This window comes from Pelophylax lessonae (assembly GCF_965119305.1).
Source record: "Pelophylax lessonae genome assembly, chromosome: 4".
Taxonomy (NCBI): domain Eukaryota; kingdom Metazoa; phylum Chordata; class Amphibia; order Anura; family Ranidae; genus Pelophylax; species Pelophylax lessonae.
Genome location: NC_138771.1, coordinates 496,637,458 through 496,649,749, shown reverse-complemented (window position 1 = coordinate 496,649,749; position 12,292 = coordinate 496,637,458). Strand labels below are relative to the sequence as shown.

Here is a 12,292-nt window from a genome sequence, read left to right as displayed (position 1 = left end):
CTTCTTCTGATGAAGCCATTCCTTTGTAGATTTGGATGTATGCTTTGGGTCCTTGTCATGCTGAAAGTTGAAGTTCCTTTCTAGCAGAAGCATGCAGGTTTTGTGCCAATATTGACTGGTATTTAGAACTGTTCATAATTCCCTCTACCTTGACTAAGGCCCCTGTTCCAGTTAAAGAAAAACAGCCCAAAATTATGATGCTGCCACCACAATGCTTCACTGTGGGTATGGTGTTGTTTTGTGATGTGCAGTGTTGTTTTTGCGTTGTTTTTGCTTTAAATATATATTTTGGAATTATAGCCAAAAAGTTCAATCTGGGTTTCATCAGGGAAAGAAAAGGGAAAAATCCGCGCTTGGGATAGGATTTGATATAAAAATTGGCTGCAGCCTACCACTTAACTGTTCACAGAATGTACAGTAAAGCTATAGATACAACAAGGAGGTAAGTGGTGCTGCCAAAACTAAACAACAGGGAAAAGAAGAAGTACTAAAATGTCCACAGTGTAGAGAACCAATTCAAAGTACAAATATTAAAATGACCTTCCGGTGGCATACATAATCAAATAGTCAGTACATAATATGCAGAATAAATAACTGATAAAAAGCAATTATACTGGTAATATAAAGTGCATACAAGTGACTAGAAATCTCAGTGGTAGAATAATTGTCAGACTCAATCTAATTGGTGTACCATGAAAAGTGCAACAAAACGTGTAATTATAAAGTGCTACAGTGACTGTATGTGCATTGTACTGACTATTTGATTATGTATGCCACCTGAAGGTCATTTTAATATTTGTACTTTGAATTGGTTCTCTACACTGTGGACATTTTAGTACTTCTTCTTTTCCCTGTTGTTTAGTTTTGGCAGCGCCACTTACCTCCTTGGTTTCATCAGACCATAACACATTTTCCCACCTTTTTGGGAGACTTCAGATGCGTTTTTGCCGGGCTTGGATGTTTTTCTTTGTAAGAAAAGGCTTCTGTCTTGCCACTCTACCCCATAGCCCAGACATGAAGAATACGGTAGAATGCTGTTACATGTACCACACAACCAGTACTTTCCAGGTATTCCTGCAGCTCCTTTATTGTTGTTGTAGGAGTAGGCCTCTTGGCAGCCTCCCTGACCAGTTTTCTTCTCTTTTCATCAATTTTGGAGGGACGTCCAATTCTTGGTAATGTCACTTTTGTGCCATATTTTCTCCACTTGATGATGACTGTCTTGACTGTGTTCCATGGTATATTTAATGCCTTGGAAATGTTTTTTTGTACCCTTCTCCTGACTGATACATTTTAACAATGAGATACTTTGGAAGCTCTCTGAAGACCATGGCTTTTGCTGTAGGATGCAACTAAGAAAATGTCATGATCAGCTGAACTTTGTTTGGGGTTAATCTGAAGCACTTTATAGGATGGCAGGTGTTTACTGACTCCTATTTAACATGAGTTTGAATGTGATTGCTTAATTCTTAACACAGATACATCCCCAGTTATAGGAGGGTATGCACACCCACTTATTTATTTTTTTCACTCCCCCCCCCCCCCCCCCAAAAAAAAAAATTCAGTTTTTTTTTTAATTGAATTGTACGGTTTACAGGTCACACTAGAGGTGGAAAAAGTTCTGAAAAGATTTATCTTTGTCTAATTTTTTTACATCTCAGAAACCTGACATTTTACCAGGGGGTGTAGACTTTTTTTTATCCACTGTATGTGCTCCTATTTAGGAGATTCTCAAATTTATAGAGTTAGGACCACAGTAAACCGGGTGTGCCTTGACATGGCACTACAGCTTACATATATGTTTGCAAATGTGTGCGACTAAACCCCTTTTCTTTCATGTAAACTGTTAGACAGGGTCAATTTGCTTTGTTTGCAATGCAAGCTAGCTGGTAAGTGAACTGGGAATTTTTGTTTATTCTTGATGTGCGCTGCCTTTCCATGTGCTCCTTGCTGCAATTGCTAGTTTTAGGCTGGGATGGTTGCCATTTGTTTGCATAATAAATGAGTGTACCACTTCCCTATTTGAGGAACTGGTACAAGTGTCAACTCAATCTGCAGACATAATTCCATAACTTAGGGATAACATCCTTATTGACTTAGTCTGGACGCTCCTGGACCTGGAGCTCTCTGCGTCAGCTACGCCTAAGGTTATTAGCCTAGGTTCCTTACAAAGCCTTCAGCCTGATAAAACATTCCCTAATGCAACTAGCCTGTACAGTATAGTGATGGCTTAACCCAGACAAGGTCTTTACTTCTCCTTAATGTTTTTCTCGTACAGCAATACCCTATGAAGGAGAGGTTCCCGTTGTGGACCCAGCTTTTTCTTGTCCTAATAAGACTCTAACTGTTCCTGATGAGGGCATCCCTGTGTTTTAAGAACAGGTGCACTAAAGTCTGGAAGCCACTTCTAAGGCCCCTTTCACACAGGCGGACCGTTCAGATCCGCCTGTCCATTTTTTTGGCGGATCTGAACGGTCCCCCCATGCATTCCTATGGGGCATCGGATGTCAGCGGAGACATGTTCGCTGACATCCGACCCGTCAAATCTGGACGGATGGAAACCCTATTTTCCATCCGTCCAGCGGATCGGATCGGATGGGATCGGGTGAGAACGGACTGACGGTCCGTTGACATCCGATTTCCCCCATAGAGATGCATGGGGAACTGTCAGCTGTGTCTCCGCACACAGCACGGAGACACAGCTGTCCTCCTGCTGCTCAGCGGGGGATCGGCGGCTCGATCCCCCGCTGAGAAAAACGGACTCCGTCCAGCGGACGGAGTGTGTGAAAGAGCCCTAAGGCCTTATTTTCTCTCACAGGTCCTGCTCTGTAACTTACCATTGCAGCCATGTCCAGCTGCCACACCCTAGCTGTCTAGTCCAAGGGTATGTCTCCGAATCCTGGATCTGTCCTGATGGATACTTCTGTTCTCAAGCCATTGAAACTCAACCCTGTACCCCTACTCTATTGTGTAGACAGGTTAGCGGATACTATATGACAAATATCCAAAATGGGCCTCCCTTCAGTACGCACACATGTCACCTTTTGGCTCAAATGTTGGTCTGTGGCGCATCAGAGCAAGAAATGCTTCTGGCGCATGTTCTTCAATAGGAAATGCCTTTTAAGTGAATCCCTGGGCTTAGTCAAGGTCACTGTAGTAAAAAGTACCCACTGGTGCAAGAAAAAAAATTACAATCTCTATCTGGGAAGCCTCCTAGCCCTGAAGCTAGGAAGAATTCCTTTCATTTCTCCCAAGTCCAAGGCAAAGCCTAGATCTCCATTCAGCCATAAGTCCTAGACACCAAAGTCCTCTAAGTCCACAAATAGGTTTCCCCTCACAATGAGAGGACATCTGTTGGCTTTCTGTTCCCCAGACATTTCAGATTGTTTGAATACAACATTCTGTACCCGAGGCTACAATCTGGAATTTCAGTTTCTACTTCCATCCCGCTTCATGTTGTTCAACTCACCAATGTCCCTGCTGAGAGTGGCAGACCTTCACGCTGCTCTGGTGAAGCTCTACTCATTGTGTCCAGAAAAGGAGAGATTTTAAAGATTCTATTCAAACCAATTCACTGTACTCTGTACAAAAAATCTGCATGGAATCCACCAAGTTCATTTTTGCTTCCCTCCATACAAGAGACCTTATGTCCTCTGTGGATATCAAGGATTTCTACTTGCATGTCCTTCTAGTCCCTGTGCATCAACGCTATTTACGTTTTGCTGTGAGCACGCCAATTACCAACATTACCAATTTATTGTCCTTCCTTTTGGCCTGTTCATTGCATCTCAGGTCTTCACCAAAATGCTAGCCCTTGTTCTTGTTTCTCTTTGCTCTGTTTGCTTTTCTTTGCTCTGTTTGTGAGGGAACAGTTGACTCAAGCTGTGTCAGTCAGCATCCAACGGACTGTGCAGATCCTACAGACATTTGGGTGGATCATAAATCTCCAGAAATCAGCGATGGAACAATCTCATTGCTTTGAATATCTGGTTCTGACTTTCCACAGTGGACAAACTACAGATTCTCTGCTTCCACACTTGGACTCTACAGTCTTTTGACTGAGGATTTTAGGGTGGATGATGGCCTTCTTTGAGGCAGCCCCGTATACCCAAGTTCACTCCAGACCATTGCAATGCAACATTCTAACAGTGTGGGACAAGAAGGTGCAGTCTTTCAATCATATCATATGCCTGATCGACTTTGTTTGTCAGAGGAAGCTTGTCTCCCGATCAATATTCTGGAACTCAGGAATGATTTAGTTATCCCCTTCAATGCTGAACCTCTTGTCTGCAAAGTCATGCTACCAGGATGCTGCAGACAATGCCACAACAGTGGCTTACATCAACCACTGGTGAGGAACAAGAAGCCTTGAGGCTCAAAAAGAAGAGGTTCAGATTCTAGCTTAGGCAGAACTTCACGTTCCAGCCCTGTCAGCTGTGCATATCCAAGGCATTGGAAATTGTTAGGTGGACTCTCGCAACCATCAAAGTCTGGTTTCTGGAGAATGGTCTCTTCACCATGAGGTGTTTCAAGGTCTCTGTCACAGGTGGAGGCATGCCAGAACCAGGCATGGACGTTCTGGCCTCCAAGTTCAACGAAAAACTAAGTAGGTTTGTCCTCAGATACAGGGTTCATCTAGCCTTTACAGTAGATGCAACCGTGACTCCATGGGATCAGTTCAACCTGATCTATGCTTTTCCATCATCAAAACTCCTTCCTTGTCTACCACTACTAAACTGGTTCAGGAGGACATGGTACTCCCGGATTGCGTGAATCTTCTTTCCTAGGGGCTGATTCACAACACTGCTTCACAAACACTGTGTTAGTTGTTGAAGCCTAGATCCTGAGGGGCTAGGGCCTGTTGGATTTAACTATCTTTATACCCCAAAGGCTTGAAAAGCAACTTTTCATTAAGTCTACCAATACATTTGAAAAGTCTATTTCTCTTGGTGTGAGACAGTGGGATAAATCATGTTCTTTCATCAGTCTGGTCTGGATCAACATTTGGCCTTGAGTACCATCAAGGGTAAAATCTCGGCCTTGGCAGTGTTTTTTTTTTTTTCTAAGACCATTTGTCTCTCACTCCTTAGTGAAGGCCTTCATACAGGTATCACACACATTATTCCTCCTGTATGTTCCCGTTACTCCATGGATCTCAACTAGGTTCTGTTGTTTTTTTAGAAACTCTATTTGAACTTATCAAGGACTCCGAAATAATGTAAAGAAGTTTGCCTCCATTGTCTATATGCGGTATGTGACGTTCAACTTTTTCTCTCAGTTACAGCTTCTTTTCAACAGTCTGTCTCCATAGAGCACAACCTTCCACACATTCCTCCATCGCTAGGTGGATTTGACAACTCGTCATTTAAGCCCATGATCTCAAGGGCAAAGTTCCATCTTTCCTTATCAAAGCGCACTCCATCAGTTCAGTTAGTGCTTCTTGGACTTCAACATTCGGCACCTGTTTCCAGATTTGCCTTGTAAATCTCATTTTCTGTTCACATGTTAATTATGTTTTATAAGGTGAAAGTTTAGGCTTCAGCTAATGCCAACTTCAATTGTGAGGTTAATCAGGCAGCTCTGTAGACTCTATTGAGCTCCGTCCGTTATTATTTTGGTTTTGGTTGGCCTGTTCGCTTACCTTTGTTGTATTGCCTACCCCCTCAGTTGGACTGCTATTGGGCAACCCAATGTACCTGAGCCAGTGCTCCCGTGTGCCTTATTGTAAAATTTTAAAAAAATTGGATTTTTGACTTACCCTAAAATGTTTTTCTTGTACGTAAGGCTAAACTTGTCCCTCTCCCCTCTATTCTTATAAACCACTCCTACTAATGCTTGCTACAAAACTGAGGCAGGCTGAGAGTGGGAGGGACTATACAGGACTTTCCTTTTAGATTTGTCACTGTACAAGGTCCATAAAGACATTGTTTTATCAGTTTGGTGTGGAGGAACTCGTGGCCCATGCAGAGCCCTGACTTCAGCTCTATCCATTACCTTTGGAATGAATTGGAGCTCTGACAATTCAGAGCACTCTTATCCAGCAACGGTACCTTACCTCACTAACAGGCAAAACTTCCACAGACACACTCCAAAATCTTGTTGAAAGCCTTCCCAGTGGAGTGGAGGCAACTCCATATTAACAACCATAGTTTTGGAATGAGATGTCAAACAAGCTCATTGCAGGTGTGAAGGTCAGGGGTCGATCAACTTTTTACCATATCTTTTAGAGCAGTAGTTGAATGAGAAGCGCCCAAAAATTGTTCTTGCATGGGGGCCTTTTGGTGACCTTATCCTTAGGTGGTACTTACCTCTGGGTGGAAGTCATGACAGGAGTGCGGCCGCCGTCTCAGTTTCTGGGATCTCATTCGCTCACACTTCACAGAAGCGTTATGTGCGACCAAGTTAAGGTGACAAACACTGGCGTATATGTCTGAGTCACTGACCTAGAACAAATATGCGCAGCAAGTTCTGGCTTGTTTGGATGCAAGCTTGTCATGGGCCAATGACTCAAAATTTATATATATAAATAATAATAGCATTTTCAGGAGGTCAGCAATCAAAACATGCATATTTATTACCACAGAGCCTGAAGCTGGGCTTAAGGTAGATTTTTTTACTGTGTGGAATAATTTATTGAACGGCTAAATCCTGCATTAGTGTATTGGGAGGATGAGATGAATCCTAAGGTAAAGCCAGCACCCATGCTTGGTAAAAGCAGTGGCTATAAGCCTTTGAGCAGTATCACTGGATTAAAGCACAGTATATGGCTTGTGCAGGCTGAAGTTCTTATACATTGAAGGTCAGCGTTCATGATACCAAACAAAAGCTGCCATCGCAGACCACGTGGAAAGGATATATTTAACTTCTTTGGCTTGTAATGTAACTTGCGAGAAAGTGCTGCAGTCGCAGGCGGAGTCGCTGACAAGAAGGAGAAGATTACTGTTCACAACCTGCTGCATGACAAACATCCTGCAAAGAAAAAGCAGAGAGATATCAGAGAAGTTGGGTGCAAGGGCAGGAGAGGATATATTAATATGTATTATTCTAACCAAAGCCTTATTGGTAATTTAAAGGAAATGTACAAAACTTTGTTTTTTATACATTGTACTTATTATGGACTAAATATGCCATTTTAAAAATATTTTTAATTTTTGTGACGTAAATATGTAATCTTGCACTTATTTATTATCTACCTACTTCAGTCAGTCTGTAAAGCTCTTGGCTCCTTTTCGCAAGCTTTACTTAAAACAGCCTGATGTTTTATAGAGCCCAACAGCACACATATGAATGAATCATAAAAGTACCTTCCCCCATCCTCTCTCCCTGTTGGCTCCATTAAGGAGAGAGTCAGAGGCCCCTTTCACACTATCCGTCCGTTGGACGGACTCCGTTTTTCTCAGCGGGAGATCGAGCCGCCGATCCCCCACTGAGCAGGAGGATGACAGCTGTGTCTCCGCGCTGTGTGCGGAGACACAGCTGTCAGTTCCCCATGCATCTCTATGGGGGAATCGGATAGAAACGGACTGTCGGTCCGTTCTCATCCGATCCCTTTCGATCCGATGGATAGATGGAAAATAGGGTTTCCATCCGTCCAGATTTGACGGATCGGATGTAAGCGGACATGTCTCTGCTGACATCCGATCCCCCATAGAGATGCATGGGGGGACCGTTCAGATCCGCCAAAAAAACGGACAGGCGGATCTGAACGGTCCTAAAAGGAAAGGGCTTTAGTTCTGTGACACCAGTATCATTAGTACATGCTGTATACATTTTTTTTTTTTTAAAGTTAATATTTTATAGACATAACAATTATATAAAATATCAGATTGAAAATGTATATACCTAAAACAAAATTGATCCAGATCCCTTTAAACTCTAAACCCACCCTACATAGTATATTGCAGCTAACCAGCACTTAGATGTGCTGGCTGCAATGGTTTTCTTTTTCAGGCTTTTTTCTGTTATTTTCACTTTGCGATACTGCCAGTAACACACTATCTATGGAAAAGCATCATTATAACATGTTAGGACTACAAAATACTTCCCACTCTACTCCTCTTCATAATATGGGGGAAGGGGAGGTTTGTAGTCCATGAAGATCTCTTTGAACTACATGACTGATAAGCAGCAGAGGTCACAGAATGTTATAAGCTCACAAGATTTCTGGCAGGATCAACAGGTATTTTCTGCACCCTTTGAACACATAACAAAATACTCTTAGGGCCAGTTCACACCACATGCAGTCCGGTGTGTTTTTTTTTTTCTGCATCAAAAATGCATGGATAGCAGGTTATATGGTTTTCAATTGCATAGTTCACACCAGTGCTGTCAGTTCCAGTGCATTCCAGTTGAAGAAAAAAGGAGAACATGCTGCATTTTTTCTGTACTGGACTATACTGGAACACGGTAAAACGCATCAAAAACACACCGGAATGTGGAATGGAGCTCTCCGTTCCGGCAAGGAGCTCTGAAGTTCCAGCATGATATGTCAGACCCTCAGAGCGCATGCAGGGTGAATATCTCCTAAACCATGTAGGTTTAGGAGATATTAATTTTACCTACAGGTAAGCCTTACCTGTTGGTAAAAATCACCAAGCAAGGTATACAACCACTTTAAATGCAGCTTTTGGTCTAAAGTCTGCAGTGCAGCCATTAGCCACAAGATGGCACTCACAGCATTGAGTAGAATTGAAGGCAACACATACAGAACATTATGTAACTGTCTTATATACAGTGCCTTGCGAAAGTATTCGGCCCCCTTGAACTTTGCGACCTATTGCCACATTTCAGGCTTCAAACATAAAGATATAATGCTGTAATTTTTTGTGAAGAATCAACAAAAAGTGGGACACAATCATGAAGTGGAACGAAATTTATTTGATATTTCAAACTTTTTTAACAAATAAAAAACTGAAAAATTGGGCGTGAAAAATTATTCAGCCCCCATAAGCTAATACTTTGTAGCGCCACCTTTTGCTGCGATTACAGCTGTAAGTCGCTTGGGGTATGTCTCTATCAGTTTTGCACATCGAGAGACTGAAATTTTTGCCCATTCCTCCTTGCAAAACAGCTGGAGCTCAGTGAGGTTGGATGGAGAGCGTTTGTGAACAGCAGTTTTCAGTTCTTTCCACAGATTCTCGATTGGATTCAGGTCTGGACTTTGACTTGGCCATTCTAACACCTGGATATGTTTATTTGTGAACCATTCCATTGTAGATTTTGCTTTATGTTTTAGATCATTGTCTTGTTGGAAGACAAATCTCCGTCGCAGTCTAAGGTCTTTTGCAGACTCCATCAGGTTTTCTTCCAGAATGGTCCTGTATTTGGCTCCATCCATCTTCCCATCAATTTTAACCATCTTCCCTGTCCCTGCTGAAGAAAAGCAGGCCCAAACCATGATGCTGCCACCACCATGTTTGACAGTGGGGATGGTGTGTTCAGGGTGATGAGCTGTGTTGCTTTTACGCCAAACATAATGTTTTGAATTGTTGCCAGAAAGTTTGATTTTGGTTTCATCTGACCAGAGCACCTTCTTCCACATGTTTGGTGTGTCTCCCAGGTGGCTTGTGGCAAACTTTAAATTACACTTTTTATGGATAACTTTTTTTTGCCACTCTTCCATAAAGGCCAGATTTGTGCAGTTGTAGATCTCTGCAGTTCATCCAGAGTGATCATGGGCCTCTTGGCTGCATCTCTGATCAGTCTTCTCCAGTGTTAATTTCGTCGACTAAAACGTTTTTGTTGACTAAATTAACACAATTTTAGTCGACTAAAATATAACTAAAACTAAAACAATTCAGATGACTAAAATACGACTAAAACTAAAATGGCATTTTAGTCTTAAGACTAAAATACGACTAAAACTAAAATGGCATTTTAGTCAAAAGACTATAACTAAAACTAAATCGAAATTTGCTGCCAAAATTAACACTGGTGCATGCTCAAAGCTTAATACCATAAATAATGACGTATTCGATTTTTCATTCCAGGACCAGCAGCAGTATATAATGAGTTTGGAAATTGTAGAGAAATGCTTAAATAATGCATTACAAATTACAATTGAACTACACCCATTCGATTATAGATGACTAAAATGAGTTATAGTCAACTAAAATGTAGTACGTTTTAGTCGACTAAATACGACTAAAACTAAAACACTTTCAGAAGACTAAAATGGGACTAAAACTAAAATGCCATTTTAGTCCTAAGACTAAAACTGAATTGAAATTTGCTGCCAAAATTAACACTGGTCTTCTCCTTGTATGAGCTGAAAGTTTAGAGGGACGGCCAGGTCTTCGTAGATTTGCAGTGGTCTGATACTCCTTCCATTTCAATATTATCGCTTGCACAGTGCTCCTTGGGATGTTTAAAGCTTGGGAAATCTTTTTGTATCCAAATCCGGCTTTAAACTTCTCCACAACAGTATCTTGGACCTGCCTGGTGTGTTCCTTGTTCTTCATGATGCTCTCTGCGCTTTAAACGGACCTCTGAGACTATCACAGTGCAGGTGCATTTATACGGAGACTTGATTACACACAGGTGGATTCTATTTATCATCATTAGTCATTTCGGTCAACATTGGATCATTCAGAGATCCTCACTGAACTTCTGGAGAGAGTTTGCTGCACTGAAAGTTAAAGGGCTGAATAATTTTGCACGCCCAATTTTTCAGTTTTTTATTTGTTAAAAAAGTTTGAAATAACCAATAAATTTCGTTCCACTTAATGATTGTGTCCCACTTGTTGTTGATTATTCACAAAAAAATTAAGTTTTATATCTATATGTTTGAAGCCTGAAATGTGGCAAAAGGTCGCAAAGTTCAAGGGGGCCGAATACTTTCGCGAGGCACTGTACTAACTATACTGAGACATTAAAGGAAAGCTCCAGGAAAAATATTTGGTAAGGACTGTGGGAGGTACGGTGGGTCTAATGTGTTACACATCTCTTCATGCTGTCCTTGACCAGATATAGCTCTCCAAAAACTTTTGTGGCGTCCTAGAATTATATTACAGTAACTAATTCAATTCAAATAGTAGGACTAGAAATACTGAACTAATGGTACTGCTGAAATCCCCTTAGAGTTTATTGTGACAGAGAGAATTATAATTAACATATTACCACTAATAAGGACCCACAGTTCTTCTTAAAAAAATAATTCCTAAAGTCCCCCTGTAAAGAAGAACTCCACTGTAATAGGAGAGAATGTTGATCATATGTTGACATCAGTAAATACAACAGACTAATATGACCTTGACAAAAAATAGGAAAACAAGTATTTGTTTAACAAAAAGTGTTCAAAGGAGGAAGGTGACGGAGACTATGTTTCCCTGTGTCAAAGAAGGCATCTCATTAGATGTGCATGCTACTTGTTCATCCCTACTGACCAATCAAAAGCAAGCTTAGGGAACATGCACAATAGGATGCTCAGGGTACTTTCATCAATACACCCTGGCATATCAAGATGAGGTATGAAGGGGGCAACCATCCTGTAAAGTGAACGTTTGAAATTGGTCTTTCTAGGTAGACAAGACTCACTTTTGGCAGTTGCCGCACTCAATGAGTCCATTGGCCTCCTGGATTGAGGTTTCATGTATGAAGGCTGGGTATTCGGTGTCACAGGGTTGTAGCATGTCATGCTTTTTGTGCTTGTGAGCTGGAGATAAAAGGAATGAAGACAAGTTGGTATACATTTCATAAACTCCAGCTTTTGTGTATGAAAGGGCAGCATAGCAAAATCCTTGACTAGCAGTTGATGAGCAGATACAAACTGTTGTTGCTGCAAATGGCTCGAAGTCTGAATGTGTCTTTATACCGGAATGCAAACTTTAGAACTGCAGGGTATTGTAGCTTACACCTGACAAGATTGTAAACGATCATAGATGAATGATGTACACAACCTATGATGAGCGCTTGTGGAGAATATGTCTCATAGGTGAATGATGTACACAACCTATGATGAGCTCTCGTGGAGAATAGGTGAATGATGTACACAACCTATGATGAGCGCTTGTGGAGAATATGTCTCATAGGTGAATGATGTACACAACCTATGATGAGCGCTTGTGGAGAATATGTCTCATAGGTGAATGATGTATACAACCTATGATGAGCGCTTGTGGAGAATATGTCCATCTCCATGCAGATGTTGGGATGGTCGCTCAATGCTCAGGCTATCCCAATCCTAGGTTTACTAAGGGGACATTAAGATGTAGAATAGAGCTGCTGCAAATGTAAAACGCCCAAATGTCTTTTAATGCTGTCTGACCAGTATAGCAGAGGTGTCCATGGAAGG

The 12,292-nt window shown here is 41.5% G+C and overlaps 1 protein-coding gene across 1 annotated transcript in view; it reads right to left on the bottom strand.

Moving 5' to 3' along the window:
• The window catches only part of CACNA2D4 (calcium voltage-gated channel auxiliary subunit alpha2delta 4), a 414,350-nt gene that overhangs the window by 15,392 nt on the left and 386,666 nt on the right, over positions 1-12,292 (bottom strand). The window contains exons 37-39 of the mRNA XM_082253648.1: positions 11,536-11,653; positions 6,822-6,969; positions 6,309-6,443 (exon numbers count right to left, since the gene is read on the bottom strand). Coding sequence (XP_082109774.1) covers positions 6,309-6,443; positions 6,822-6,969; positions 11,536-11,653 — 401 coding nt within the window. The remainder of the gene's footprint in view (positions 1-6,308; positions 6,444-6,821; positions 6,970-11,535; positions 11,654-12,292) is intronic.